Source organism: Condylura cristata, unplaced genomic scaffold (genome assembly GCF_000260355.1).
Source record: "Condylura cristata isolate star-nosed mole 26May11 unplaced genomic scaffold, ConCri1.0 scaffold00022, whole genome shotgun sequence".
Taxonomy (NCBI): Eukaryota; Metazoa; Chordata; class Mammalia; order Eulipotyphla; family Talpidae; genus Condylura; species Condylura cristata.
This window is the reverse complement of record NW_004567123.1, coordinates 33,900,564-33,916,131: the sequence shown is the minus strand read 5'-3', so window position 1 is coordinate 33,916,131 and position 15,568 is coordinate 33,900,564. Positions and strand designations below refer to the sequence as shown.

At 46.6% G+C, this 15,568-nt stretch overlaps 1 protein-coding gene across 4 annotated transcripts in view; it reads right to left on the bottom strand.

Annotated features, from left to right (window-relative positions):
• The window catches only part of DOK5 (docking protein 5), a 95,917-nt gene that overhangs the window by 40,305 nt on the left and 40,044 nt on the right, over positions 1 to 15,568 (bottom strand). For 3 of the 4 annotated variants that reach the window (XM_004686900.2, XM_012728453.1, XM_012728452.1), the window contains exon 2: positions 3,846 to 3,953. The exons of the other annotated variant lie outside the window; for it this stretch is intronic. In XM_004686900.2, the coding sequence (XP_004686957.1) occupies positions 3,846 to 3,953 (108 nt within the window). The remainder of the gene's footprint in view (positions 1 to 3,845; positions 3,954 to 15,568) is intronic. 4 annotated transcript variants of the gene reach the window in all.

Below are 15,568 nucleotides of genomic sequence, written 5' to 3'. Positions count from 1 at the left end.
TCGATCTGCCTGTTCTGTTCCCCACTCTGTCTCTGGTGAATCCTCCCACACTCCGCATCTCTGGCTCTCTGGCCTGTACCCCAGTTCTGTACAAATAAATAAATAAATTTAAAAAAAAAGAAAACATTACATGAAGTGAATCGCCACCCCCTTCCAACATAACCCCCTTGACCAGGAACTCACTGCCAGCAGCGTTCTGAGATTCCTCTCAGATGCCACCATCCAGGTGAGCAATTTATCACGAGCTTGAGGAGACCCACCCTTTCTCTTTCGCCTCATTTAGAGCAAACCATGACTAAGGGTGTAGACGGGTTACTAAAACACTCAAGTGCTTGCTTACATTGCTTTTAAAAATCTTCAGAAATTCAACCAGCGCTTGACGGATGCTTCAATCATCCTGAATTGTTGAAGATGCTGAGATCAGAGTTCAACATGCAATGCAGTTCCTGGGTCTCTCAGAACTTACTGCTAACTAGCAGATTTTTTTTTTTAAAAAAGGTACAAATAAATGACTGACATAATTTCAATAGTGCTAAGTATAACGAATTTAATATCCTAAAAAAAAAAGGTGACAGGCACTGTGGGGTGTTCACACAAGTCCTTTGTGAGGCAGTGACATCGTGGTAATAGCTAATAGACATGAGGACATTGTGGGGAAAAATCCGTCTAGGCTGAGGAACAGCAAGTGCAGAAGTCTGAGGTGAAACAGAGGGAGGAAGGCCCGCGGGAAGGGCTGAGTGGCACAACAGTCCAGGGAGAGTCAGGTGGCGTCTCCGGGCCTGAGGGGACGGAAGGGAAACCCCTTCCGGTGTGACTGTGAGGGCGATGGAAAGTCTCGGGAAAAGGCGTCCAGAGGTGAAGCCTCTGGGACTCATGGCTAACAGGCCATTCCCGATCCAATGTCCCTGGCTTCCCACCTCCGATCTGGAGTTCACGGTAGCCACACTGGATGCTATATGGCGTCTGCCTGCCTGCGCCGGTCTTTGTGTGTCCCTGAAACCTGCACTTCTGACATAAAAAGCCTTCAGCTCTCCAATTAAAATGAGACTACTCTTGTGGAGGAGGTGTAGTGAACAAATCCATCTTTGACAGTTTTAATGGTGTTTTTGATTAAAATAATATTTCTGAAGAATGTTTGTGGCTCTGATGAAAATCTTATTGGAGCGGAAGTGTCTGTGACATTTTTCATCACAAAGCACGCATATACATATGCTAATATAAATAAGTGAAAGAAAATGAGACTCTAAGTTCATCACAGACGGAGTATTATGAGAGTTTCGTTTGTAAGTTGTCTATAATAACACAGCGGACCTCCCAAACAGAGTGTCACATGTGGGCTCCCGGCAAATTATCACTTTTGCTTTCTGCTTTTTATTCAAGAGGAAACTCAGAGATTCAAGAAATGAGGCTGTGGGAGGCTGCAGGTGAATTCACCCAGAGAAATGTCTGACTTCATCCATGTTGTATTAAAAAATTTACTTCGGTATTAGAAGTTTCACTGAAACGTATTTCTGGTGTCTCTTGAAAAAGTGGGTACACGAGAACGTGCGGACAGTCACACACATTCCTGCCACACACGTGGAACCTGGAGGTAAAGAGCTGACAAGCTGGAGAAGTCAGAAGGGAATAAGTAGAGCCCGCAGACCTGCCTCTTGCAAGGCTGTGAGCGAACCAACCAGAACTGTAGTCATCACAGTTCTTAAGAAAAAGGAAAGAAGAGGCGGGAACCCTTATAGTGCCTGCTGCCTGGATAGGGGGTCTGTGGACGACGCCGGATTTCTCAGAACAAAAGAACCCCCACGATGAGGTTCCCTTGACCCATGGGTCAAGCACACGCCACACCATTCATCTCGGTCCCAGAAGGAGCAGCCTCTCCCAGCCCCTGAGATTTCATCTCAGTTGTTCACATCTTGCAAGCGTGAAGCGCATGAAATGCTCCACTCCACCTGGTCCCCCAACTTGGAATTCCTGAATGAAAATGGTGAGCTCGTGTTTAACAAGAAGGTCAGAAATATCTAAAGTCACTGGAGTCTTAATACTGCTGCAATTACAGCTAATCACACTCACAGCCATTGCCAACAGCTCGGGTGCTGGGGGCGCCTCACAGGAGAGGCAGGAAAAAAATGAATTGTTTTGTGAGCGCATTCTTCATATATTTATTTTCCAACTTTTTGCGTGAGAAGACCTTAGCCGCAGAGAGGAGGTTACCTAGTTTCAAATCCTACACTCAAATTCTTTTTTTAAAAAAAGATTTTATTTATTTATTGATGAATACAAGAACTGGGGTCCGAGCCAGTGTGGGGGTGGTAAGAGGATTCACCCCTCGGGCTGCCGGGAGGCACAACAAGCCAGTCTTCCTCTCTTTGGGAAATTCCTGTATTGATATTCGAAGAAATTCTGAAATCTGGCCACGGTGCACCTCTTAGGAGCCCAATCTTTTATTATCAAGATTCATAAATTGCGCAGCATTTAGATAAAAAAAAAATGCATTGCTCAGAGGTACCAAGGCTTTGTATATGCCCCCAAGAGATCAATACGGAGCTCATCCTGGCTCCGAGGCTTACTGTAGGTAACTCCTGGGCTCTAAGACTTAACAGCGCACCTGATGACTCCCACAGATGAGAGAGAACGTGCTTTCCCACCACGCCCCCCCCCCCACGGCTTTCCCCGGGAGTTCCCAGGGCGGCGGGCGGTGTTTTGAGTTCCGTTGTTTTTTTCTTCAGGGCCCTTTTTTTTCCTTTCAGGGGGGGTTTTTGGGGGCCTTTTGTTTTTCCAGGCGGTTGGGGGGAAAACGGGGAGGGTTGGGCCCGGGCCCGTTCCCGCTCTTCTCCCAGTCTTGCCTCAGACTTCCGCGCCCCTTCTGTAGTCAGACGCGTGTCTAAAACGCGGCACAGTTAGTGTCTCGAAGCTAAGAAGACTGCTGGGCCCGGGGCTTCCCATCACCCCATAAACCAGACTGTTAGCACGGCATAAAGCCAACGTCACCGCTCTTGGGGAACGCACAAACGAAAGGCCACGCTCTTTCCCTCACCCAGCCAAACTCTGAGCGAGGGGCGACTGGTTTCCCACAGACATGGCAGGGACCAGTAGGCCCAGCCCAGGTGAGGGCAGGAATTGTCCTGAGGGAGAATAAGCCAGGAGGATGTGCTATCATGGAAATAGGCGCCATCGCTTGTAAGCAGGAAAGGTACTGTCCAGAGAAGGCAGCAGTCGGGGCCTTGGAGGCTTGAGGGCCGGTCGGTCCTGTGCTCTGACGCATTTTCACAAAGAAATGAAACGCACAGCCACCCAGTTAATGAGGACTGCGGAGCGCCCACGGGCAGCAGGGCAGGCTTGCCTGACGCAGATGTCCCCAGTGAGCTCACCCACACTTCCAGTCACTGCCTATTCCTGCGACAGGCATCTTCACACACAGCTGCTATTTTTGGTGAGGAAATCTCACTACTACTTAGAGGGCTGCTAGTCGGGATTAAATTGAGTCATCAAAGGTAATGAAATCGATGAATGTGTGGAACTTCCTCCTCCTTTCCAATCACCTTTATGCCAGCTTCTGCCCCTTGTGTGTTCGTGTTCCCCCACATGCTAAGCGCCAGACGAGGGGCTGTGTTGCACTGGGCCCTGCTTCACCGGCCGAGCGTTAGGCCCACTGAGATCCAACTTTTACTCCGAGGGCCTTCGTTGGCGGTGTAGGCACGCTCTTGACGCTAGGGCTTGGAGCCACAACCAATAATAGGAACTACATCTATTAAATCAGTTACTTTAAGCATTTAGGAAGTAGAGAGTAGAGATATTTTGTTCTGGGAAAAAGTATTATTTACCCCTGAGCTACAGCAATGGAGTCTTACCTTATGATAACACCTAAAATACGCAGCACGTTCATCGGAAAATTTCTCCAGTCTTTTTGGACCCTTGCTTGAAGCCTTCTTGAATACTAACCAGCATCGTTGATAAATCTGGAAAGAAGGACAAAGACTGAGCTCAGCAGCACCACAAGCTCAGATATCACTCACACTTGCATTTACACATTTTCTCCTTGATGTTCTCACCTGTAAAATATTCATAAGTCACACATGTGATGATGCTTTGGGGAAATAAAATTTTAAAACCCCAGCTTGGTTCCACAATAAGAATGTTATGTCATTTAGTCAATGACTGAATTCTAAAGAAAATGAGTATTTGTAGGCAAATTTCAAGTTTTGCTAACAGAACACATGCTAGAGATAAAAATTCCAGATCAGGCCCTCCCTGGTGGCGCAGCGGGTTAAAGCACTGCACTGAGAAGCTAAAGCCGCTTCCGCATGAGTTCGATTCCCGCCTGCCCCGGAGGTGACCACATGGTGTGGTCATGGAAAGAGACAGCCCCCATCCCATACTGCATAACTGATGGTCAGGAACTGCACAGGCCCTCCCTGGTGGCGCAAGGGTTAAGTCTGAACATTCTCAAGTTATCCTCAGCCACTGAAGCATGAGTTTGCTCCCTGGCCAGGGAGGTGACCCACATGGCGCCGCAGACCTCTCCTGTCTCCCTGCTGCTCCCCTCAGCAGGGGATTTCAGTAGATCTGCCTGTTCTGCTCCCCACTCTGTCTCTGGTAGATCCTCTCATCTCCCCTGCACCTCTGGCCAGTACCCCAGCTCTTGCATGCATAAATAAATAAATCTTTGAAAAAAAAAAGAAGCAGCAGAGCTGGACCAGATACTAGACTAGCTAATAATTGGCTGATCAATGCCCACTAGATTCTCCCTTAGAAAATTCAGTCCAAGGATTCCAAGATTATTGCCAGCCCTGAACTGTGGTCAGTGACCCCATGGAATCATGTGCACAATAGTTAAATGGTAGACACAGGTGTAGACGTATAGACAATTGGTGTCTACTTTAGGTAGATGAGATTTGTTTTGTTTTTATACAGAAGATCTGGGAAGTAGGCCAGAGGTATGGAGGTGAGAACTCAGTCCTCAGGGGTGATAGTGCTGAGATTTAATCCCTAGGCCACCAGGGAGACCCCTTAAAAGAGGTATTTTTAGTTCTTGGTCACCTCTCAACTCCTGACTCCCTGATCTAGCCCTTTCTCTGGTTCACCTTGGAGTCACCTGTATTCCGAGAAACTCACCACCGCCATCTCTGTAGCTTTTCACTGAGCTAGCCCGAGTGGGGTTCTGATCCCCACCACCCAGGCTTCGCTGATAGGAGCAATCAAAACACATTAAGCTAGACACGAACAGACGCTATCAGTGATAACACCAAAGATAGAAAAATGCAAAGCATACAACACATGCTTTGCAATATAAAATATTTTAGCCTAAAAGTTAATAAGTACTTCAACATATGATCATACTCATGGATAGCAAAGATCCTCTCTTCAGGCCAATTAACAACAGATATGAAGAATCTTAACAGAACAGGAATCCACCGAGGAAAAATAAAAGCCCCCAATGTAGCCAATCCTACAATTGGCTGGAGACTTATCATATTGACTAAGACAATAATAACAACAATACCAACAAGCTCTGACCAGTGTACACAGAATGATTAATGCGTTGTCAATAAGAATATAAATCAAATGGCTCACAAAAGCCATCAGTGCTCTCTGCAGCTTTGTTTGTGTCAGCACTAACTGGAAAGAGCCTCATACTTTCTGCGGTGATTCCTGGGTGAACAGCTAAACAGATCACGATACATCCCACCACAGAACAGACAATAGCAGTTAGCAGTAAAAACAAAGGAACGATTGATACTGCGATGTTTTGATTAATCTCCAGAGATTATGCGAAATGAGGATAAAGCCAACCCCCAAAGTAACATACTCTATGGCTGCAGTGATAGCATCCATGAAATGGCAAAACGATAGAATCGGAAGCCAGGTCTGTGGTTTTCAGGGGTGAGGCAGAGTGGAAGGGAGGACGGTGCTATGGAGGGGAGGGGCCGTACTGGGTCCTCGTGTACTGATCCAATGTCTTACGACATCACACGGTCATGTTGCCATTGGGGAAATGGACAAAGGGCACATGGCCTCAGTGTGACATTTCTTACAATTACCTCAGAATAAATGTTCCAATTTTTATTTATTTATTTATTTATGCTTATAGAGCTGGGGTACAGGCCAGAGGTATGGTGGGTGAAAGGATTCACCAGAGACAGGGTGGGAAACAGAACAGGCAGATCTACTGAAATACACTGCTGAGGGGAGCAGCGGGCGGGTCAGGAGCGGTCTGCCACGCCATGTGGGTCAGCTCCCTGGCAGGGGATCGAATTTATGCTGCAGTGGCTTTGGTGAGCTTCATAATGTGTTGCTTTGATCGCTGCACCGCCAGGGAGGGCCCAAAATGTTCCAGTTTTCAATGGGAAAATGTAGAGATACTGATCAGCATCTTAGAATGACAGCCACATCCAGCCCGCCCAGCCCTGCATCTATGTCAGCAGAACCCAGACCCCTCCACTGCGAAAGGGAGAAGTGTCTGACGGGCAGAGCCAGCGGTAAAAGCTCGGACACAAAATGCTTTCAGGTTGAAGAATCAACCATGAAAATTAACATTCTCAACAATATGGCTGGCAAGTAAAAGTCTTCTCGACATCTCACTTATGTCTGAATAACAGATGAGACAACAGACTTCCTTAAAGCTTGACCGCTACCCGGGACTGTAATTACAGCGAGCGTGATTGTCACTGTGATTGTTCAAAGAAAAGGGCTTTGGAAACAGGCTTCTTACTGGCATGCTATTCCTGGCAAGCCCCTTTCTTCTGTTCATTCCCCTGAAATGACGGCAGAAATTGAGCAAGCTACAGAGACACAAGAAATCTGTGCACGGTGGGGAAAAAATTATTTTCATTAAGGAAGTAAATCAGAAAATGAATTTTCTAATTATGCTTCACCTTCGAGACCTGGTCTTGAATGATAGCATCTCCAGTTCATTTTCACAATCAAACCAGTGTTTTTCTGGCTGATGGTCAGGGGATACTGAATGCCAGCTAAAGAAAGATTCTTCAATTTCAGCACATCTGATGATTTCCATCTCTTACGCCGATCCATTGGTAGTAAGTCTAGGAGAGACAGTTATGTCTCTGGTTTTGTCTTTATTTGGTTGGAGGAAGTAATAAGGGCAACAATGTGACATTATAACCAAGTATCTGCAAAAATACCAACATGCAAATTCACTCCCCACAAGGCTTATAGCGACTGGCTGGGGATCGCAGCGAACAGATTAAGCTGGGGATCGCAGCGAACAGATTAAAACATGTAGGTCTATCCCAAGACAAGGAAAACCAAATCTGGTTTCTGCAAAGAGACTGTTCGTGACATACAAAGGCACAGTAAAACCAGCAGAAGGGCCAAAGTCGAGAGTGATACGTGTGATACCCACGTCATACAATGTGAATCCCAGAGTTGGCCCATCACCCCCCCCACGCCCCTTGTTATGGAAGCAGATGCCCAGAGATCAGCCAAGGTCCCCTTCACCGGAGCCTGGGGAGGAGGCCAGTGCATTCTGCTCTTTTACACCTTCCCAGGTGTTTTGCTTGCCATTTGCAAAGCCATTCGTGGCCACTGATAGAGAGTTTCGATAACACAGTGTTTCCCTTGAGGATTCCAAGAGCTCTCCACGTGCTGGACACGACAGGGCCTCTGGGATGGGTGTTCCCAGCACCCAGCATGTGCAACTCAGTGGCACTGCTGGAAGCTGACTGGATTTGGGCGACACGTAAGATGAAACTCCAATCTGCTGAGCTGGAGTAAACGCCCACCTACCTCACAGTCTGTGTCCTGGGAACACTCGAGGCACCAGCGAATGCCAGAGCATTAAAAACTTATCCTAAATTATCTCAGGACAAGAAATGAGTGAGGAGAGCCAGGAGCAGAGAAACGATGCAGACCAGCTGGGTCAGGACTGACATGGCTAAAAGGGTGATTTTAACACATGTGTTGTCTATAATATTTTTCGTTGGCACTTTCCTTTGACTTCTTTTAACAAACCCTGTTTTACTTAAGACACTGCTCACTGGCCCAAGTGGCACTGGGCAGAGAGGGGCGGTAGCTCGTGAGTGGAAACCCAGCAAGTCTGCTGTGAGAGATGCTCCCTGGTGTTGGCTCTGCTTGTCCTCTGTGCCTGCAGAATGTCAGGCCCTTCCAGGACATGAACTCAGGGAGCCCCCCGCACCCCTCTCTGAAGCCAGTGCTGTCCATCCCCACTCTGCTCAGGAGCCAGAGTGGTTCCTTCCTGAGCATTCCTCCGGGACAAGCCAGTCTTCCAGCCTCGGTTTGCCTGACTCCGGAGAACCAGCTCTGACCCCAGAACTCCCCAGAAAGGCTGGACTCCTATGGAGACACAGAATTCTGCTGAGGGCAAGCCTCCGCAGGAAGCTGAAGCTCACCTTATCATACCCCCAGAAAGGGACGCTAAGTTGTAAGCATCTGTGCTTTCAGCTGGACAGCTACTTCATAGCCTATTTCAGGGGACATTTGCATGTGTGATTTTAAATTCCCTGCTGCCAAGTATTCCCCGTCCGTGGTGGTTTCTAGTGGAGCATTTCCACACCCACAGTCCTGGGCTCCAAGGTATCCAAGCTATCTGCAAGAGGCATTTACTTTCAGGAGCCCACCCTCTCTCCTTCAGCAACACAGCCCTCAGCATCCTTGACAGAAGTCCAGAGGCCCAAACATGCTAAGTCTCCTGGCAACAAAGAAAGTGGCTCATGCAACTTCTCAGATTTTTCTAGCTCCCCTTGTCTGTGTAACCTTCAGCGTCTGGTTCTTAGCTTTGGCTACGGTGACTGACATCCAGGCTAAATGACGCCCTGCTGGTCTGGGTAGTTGGCTACGTGGGCTGACCGGTGACTTCTCCAATTGGCCAGCTCTCCACCTGGGCCATGATCCATAGCCAGAGTAGCCAGCTGCCCTCCCCACGTGTTGGCTCCTCGTTACCTTGAGGCTGATGAAATGTGACAGTCCAAGAATCTTCCAGCAGCCACAATATGGCGCTAGAGGTGCCACCTGCAAGCAGGAGGCGGAGACTTTAACCAAGGAGAAGCAGCAGGCAGGAGTCAACCCAGCAGAGGATGCCTCCTCCATCCTGTCTGTCACTGTTTGCAAAATTCTCTCCACGCTAGAAGACATTGACCCAGATGACCTCTGGAGCAACTTGTTTGTATTTTGTCTAGTCCTAGGAATGACTTCCTCATGATGAAATTTCAGAAAGTGATAGATGAAGAGGGTTTACAAAAGTTCTTTGACATTGTTGAATCATAATGCTACCAACTCCAACCACTAAAATAATAAGCTGGTTCAAAATTATATATTTTATGGGGGGGAAATCTTCCCAATGAGCAAGCAGCATGAGCCGATGCCTATCATGTATCTATACCTTTCATTTGCAAGGAAAGAAAAGCTAATTTGGAGAAGGTTGTACAGTGGGAGCAAGGCTCATTGTAAATTCACTGCAGAGGAAAATACCAACAAAAACAAGATAATTAATCATAAAATGAAATTTGTGTAAATAAGATTAAATATACTCAAAAGCACCCACAGACAATGCATGAACCAAGTCAATTCCTTGTTGATGGTGAAGTAAATTAGCACAACCATTCTAGAGGCAGAATTACGCCTGTCCTTTCACCTGGAAACACCAGGAATCGTCCTCCTGGGGAAATAATTAAGGAAATATGCAAACACGGGAATAGGGCTCTTTCATACAGAAACTGGAACCATTCTAAAAGTTCCAGGGTGCAATTCATTAATTATGGCATGTCTGCAAGCTGGAAATTGCCGTCATTAACAATGATGTTGTAAGACAACATTTATACCATAGAAAATGATATTAGTTAATGAGTCAGCGTAAAAGTGGGTCATTCTTGCTTGCTAATCTGCCTGTACCCCAGCTATAGGTCCTCATTACCCACTCCCTGTAAACAAACACACACACAACACCCACGGACAAAACACACACTGAACACCCCTATACGTGACAGTACACACAGAGGCACACTGGAAATTCAGGGGGTCTCTGTGCTTCAGGACAAATCTGCATTTTCTACGTGCATTTAAACCCCAGGCTGCTTTTGAGTTTCTGGGAGCCATTCCACAATTCTACACTGAGGCTCACTGATCAAAAGGATATGTTGGTCCACGAAGATACAGATTCTGCCCCATTCAGAAGAGGTTCACGGAAATCCTAAAGCTTGTTTCCTGCTTCGGAACCTTCGGTTCACGATGAAAGACAGATAGTCCTGGGTGGGGTAGTTTGGGGACTATCTGTGGGATTCGGCCCCTCATTAATGGCTGAGCTGAGTAGCATCCGTAGCACATGTTCACTATACGTCTGTATAGAGTCACAATTTTATCTGGTTCTGAAAACTACCCCTAGCAATCCACCAGTACTATGACGTTCTCACCTCACCTGGGACACCTACGTTTCTTTGCAGGAGAATCCACCCTAACCTAGACCACCATCTCCTGAGTCTCAGAGCACCCGCTTTCATTCTTGGCCCTTTTCATTCCACTTCACAGTCTGTCTAGAGTGATCTTCAAAACACTAATCTGATTACATCATTCTACCACTTACAGCATTTCTGTAGCTGCCAGTTGCCTTGAGGATAAAAACCAAAGTCTTCCCAGGACTTTCCAGAACCTGCAAGAACTGGCTCCTCCCTATGTTCACTTTCTTTTGCTGCTTCCTTCACTTATGTGTTCTTCACTTATAAATATGCATCTTGTAGTAAGTACGTGATTCAGCAATCATCAAATAAGTGATATGCTATTTTAAACAGCTCTCGTGAATCAAAATCTTCCATGAACTGTTCAGGTTATTCTCGACCCATACAAGAAACTCTTGTTCTGTGAGGACAAAGCCGACGAGTGTTTAATTCAGAGGATATCAGTGCTGCTTGCAGCGCTATTCACAACAACCAAGTTACAGAAACAACCTAAGTGCCCTTCCACAGATGAAAGGACCACCCACATGCTGGCATACTGCTCACATACTTATTTATTGTTTTTAAAGATTTAGTTTTACAACCCCATCAAAAAATGGGCAGTAGAGCTAAAAAGACACTTCTCCAAGAGGAAATGCAGATGGCCAACAGGCATATGAAAAAATGTTCAACATCACTCGTAATAAGGGAGATGCAAATTAAAACCACAATGAGATACCACCTCACCCCAGTGAGAATGGCACATCTTCAAAAAACTAGCAACAACAAATGTTGGTGAGGATGTGGTGAAAAAGGAACTCTCCTGCACTGCTGGTGGGAATGCAAACTAGTACAACCACTATGGAAAACTGTTTGGAGGGTCCTCAAACTGCTAAACATGGAGCTTCCCTACAACCCAGCAATCCCACTCCTAGGTATCTACCCAAAAGACACAAAAATACTGATTGAAAAAGATACTTGTACCCCCATGTTTATTGCTGCTTTATTTACAATTGGAAAAACATGGGAGCAGCCCAAATGCCCAAAAGTAGATGACTGGATTAGAAAGATGTGGTACTTATATACAATGGAATATTACTCAGCAACCAAAAAAGAGAAACACATGTCTTTTGCAGCAACTTGGATGGAACTGGAAAAGATCATGCTTAGTGAGATGAGCCAGAAAGAGAAAGAAAAATACCGGATGGTTTCACTCATAGCAGGAGTATAATGGACCAGGTGGAAAATAACAAAAATAATGAACAACCATATACCAGAGACATTCTGCGGGGGTGGAGTGGGGAATGGGATCAAAAAAACGGGGTGGGGGGAGGGAAATGCACGGGATTATGGTGATGGCACATGGTTGACTTGGTGATGGGAAACCCGCAGGGATTACAATTGAGATGGAAAAAAAAATGTACAAAATGATGTAAAAATAAACTTTTGTAATAAAAAAAAAAGATTTAGTTTTATTTATTTATGCACACAGAGTAGACCAGCGATGGGGCGGTGAGAGGACCCCCCAGAGACAGAGCGGGGAGCAGAACTGGCAGATTGATGAAGTCCACTGCTGAGGGGAGCAGCGGGGAGACAGGAGAGGTCTGCCACGCCATGTGGGTCACTCCCTGGGCCGGGGATCGAACTCATGCTGTAGTAGCTGCAAAAGCTTGATAGAGCTGAGATTTTAACCCCTGTACCACTCAGATATTTTTGAAAAGATGTAACAACCTGATGGGACCAGAGAGCACGATGCTGAGTGAAACACTGCAGCAGGAGACAGCCAGTTCCCAGGTGGCTTCCTCAGACGTGAACTATAAAGAAACAAGGCAGAGGAACAGACACAACCAACCAGCAGCCCTAGAAGTCTGACTTAAGTTGAGCAGAAGGGGTGCGGGGTGGAGGGGCCCATGGCTTTGGAGCAAGACGAGGGTGACAAGCCAACCTCAAAATCTTTCTGCAACAAAGTACTTTTCAAGGCCAAGATACACAGACATTTGATTTGTATTAAGAACTATTCTTTTTCTATGAAGCAGTCGCATACCATCTTTTTCATTCAAGCACTTCCACAAGATGCTGTTTTTGAAGCAGGAGGAAGGCTCGCGGCCAGTTGTCACATCGATGCGTTCAACATCAGTGAGTTTTGCTCTACAATCCCAGATCAAGATGACTATACTTCCCCATCAACAAAAGCAAATATATTAATAAATATAAACCTCTCCCAAAGTGGAGAGACCTCGATCCACCAAGGCCAAAAGAAAATAAATCCCAAATTAGGGAGTTTTCCTTCCAAATGCTTATTCTGAAGCAGAGTCACTATCATGATTTCCAAAGGAAACATTCCAGCAAGATTCGGTCCCCTCCATCTGCACGTTAATCGGGCTTACACTGAATGAAAGACATTCGGCAAGAGGCCGGTACAGAAAATTAGAATGTCACTCTCCCAGAAAGGAAGCGAAATGAACGCCACGGTTGAGAAAGCACTCTTAAAAAACACAGCACAAGGAACAGATGTTGCCAGAAAAAGGGCAGAAGGGTGAAGAATAATAGTCACATTTGAAGAAACTGTAAGCCCTGAATTTAAGAACAGAAATCTGGGATTGTCACAGAGGAAACAGCAAGGTTCTCATGGACCATTTACGAGAAAGGGACGTATTTTCAAATAATGATCTTGGCCGATGTGAACTTGACAGGACCCACAAGGTTGGTAGTGGATAAGTCTGTTTGGCTTTGGCTGGTTATTCTTTTTTTTTTTTTTTAGATATATTTATTTTTGCATACAGAACTGGGGTACAGGCCAGAGGTGCAGGGGCGGTGAGAGGCTTCACCAGAGAGAGAGTGGGGAGCAGTACAGGCCTATGACGAGGTACACTGCTGAGGGGAGCAGCGGGTGGGCCAGGAGAGGTCTTCTGTGCCATGTGGGTCACCTCCGGGGCAGGATTGAACTCGTGCTGAAGTGGCTTTAGCTTCTTAGTGCTGCGCTTTAACCCGCTGCGCCACGAGGGAGGGCCCTGGTTGGTTTATTTTAGGACGAATGGGATTAAACACTGCCAGCCCATATACTGTTGATGACACAGCACATCGTCACCCTTGCGCCCCACCTTCAAGAGTGTTGTCCCTATGCAATTGCGCACTTGCTAAGAATCCATCACAAGCACTTCCTCCATTAAGTGTCACCTCAGCTGCGGGAACTGACCTTTCTACAGAGGACAGAATTGAGGCCCAGAGGCTTTGGCATGTGACCAACTGTGCTCACACATCACATGTCACGCTAGCATCACAGGCAACTCATAGTGGCCTCAGTAATCACCTCTTTCAGCTTCCCGGGATCTCCCACAATGTGTGAACGAAACTGACCTTCAGGACCACCCACTGTCTGTAACAGGTTGGCCCTGTCAAACTGGTATTGTTCTTTTTGAATTTATTTGAATTCTTCAAGGATGGAATTTCCGGGTGACATTAAGGTGACATTTAGCTGAGGCATGAGCAGAAGAGTCAGAAGTAAAAGGCGGATTAAATTGGAGTCATAACGCAATTGCTGCTCATAAACTTTGTTGCTGTGAATAGTGTTTGGGGACATATTTCCTCCATGATACGAAATCAGCCCAGACATATATTGTTCATCTTTTCAATCTGACATTTCTCTTAGGTAATAAGCAAAACTATAACCAAGCATGAAAACTTAAAAGTATTGTTCTTTCTATCACTAATATTAAGAAAGGTGCAGCCTCAGATCTAAAACTAGGAAGCTTGGCATCAAGTCAAGGTAACTAAACATGATGAGGCTAACTTGCAGCCAGCAACTCACCCTCCAGCGTTTTCATCCAGTAAGTGCTGAGAACCATACACGTCACAGAGGTTTGCTTTTTTGAGGCCCAGTCCTTCATAAGAACTCACACAAGTTTAGTGATCATTTTATTCTTCGCCCATTATTTCCCTAATGGCCTGGTTTAGCGTTACCATTCCTAAGTATAACAGGTTGGACAAAAGGTTTAAACCCAGATTGGTAAAATGCTATGAAATGACCTTTGGCTTCTGCCACCAGAGAGCAATCTACTCTGGGAGACAGAGGGCCACAGACAGGCCTACAACTGCTCGGTTAGATCTGTAGTTCTCAGCACCAAATTGGCCCCCAAGGGGTCCTGTAACAACATCCAAAGGCACGTACTTGTCACAAGGAGGGAGCTGCTGCCGAGCAAGTAAGTAGAGCAAACACCCAGAAATGCCCCGCAGAGCATCACCCAGCCCCAAATATTAATAGCTTTGAGGCCAAGACAAAAGAGTCCCACAGAGGTTCAACTCAAAAGCCAAGTCCAACCCAGAGTTGAAAGGACACCTTGGTCAGAGTTAGGTCAGCCAGATGAGGCAATGTCAACTGAAATGTTTTAGAATTTAATAAAATCAAAACAATTGCCAGGCTGGAAGCAAATAGCAGCTGAGGGAAAGTTGTTGAGCCAAAGATGGAAAACCGTAGAGTCAGGAGACACGGACCCGAACAGCCGAGACAAGCTCAACCCAGGACAAGAGACTCAACACTTCAACGAATTCCCCAGGCTGGGGGGCAGCCACAGTGCTGGGCCCCCGTGCTGGACAGAGCGAGGAGCTGAACAGAGGCTGAGGAGATGCTACTCCAAGCACGGTTCTGCACCTGCTGGCATCTTGCCCAAAATGAACATGTCTAGAAAAGTCATCGCTAAGATCTCAAAAACAACAAACAGTAGCCTGGAGAGGAGAGGGCAGCAGAAAGAGAGCCACAAAGGCTGTGTGGGGGAGCAGTCCCCACAGCCCCCACCCACACCCCTTTCCTGGATGGCACCGCCCCACCATGTGCCTCGCATTTGGGTGTCACATCTCCATGTGGAACAGTCTCACATTTCAGCCCTTCAAACTGGCTTCAGATCTGTCCTGTCACCCCAAGCCAACATACACACAGACCAGATACAGATAACAGAAAGCAGGTGCACCACCACCAAGAGCCAACCTACTAGGTACAAGAGCTGGTTTGAAAATGCACATGCCCTGTGGCCAGGGTGAGTCATTAACCACGCTGTGCTACCTGAGACACTGCTGATAGTGTTCACTGGGCCCTCAAGAGGGCCGCTATGTCTTTCACATTATAAGCCTTTAATACGTGATAGGTAACCTTACTCAAATGCAGCTTCTGTGAGTGA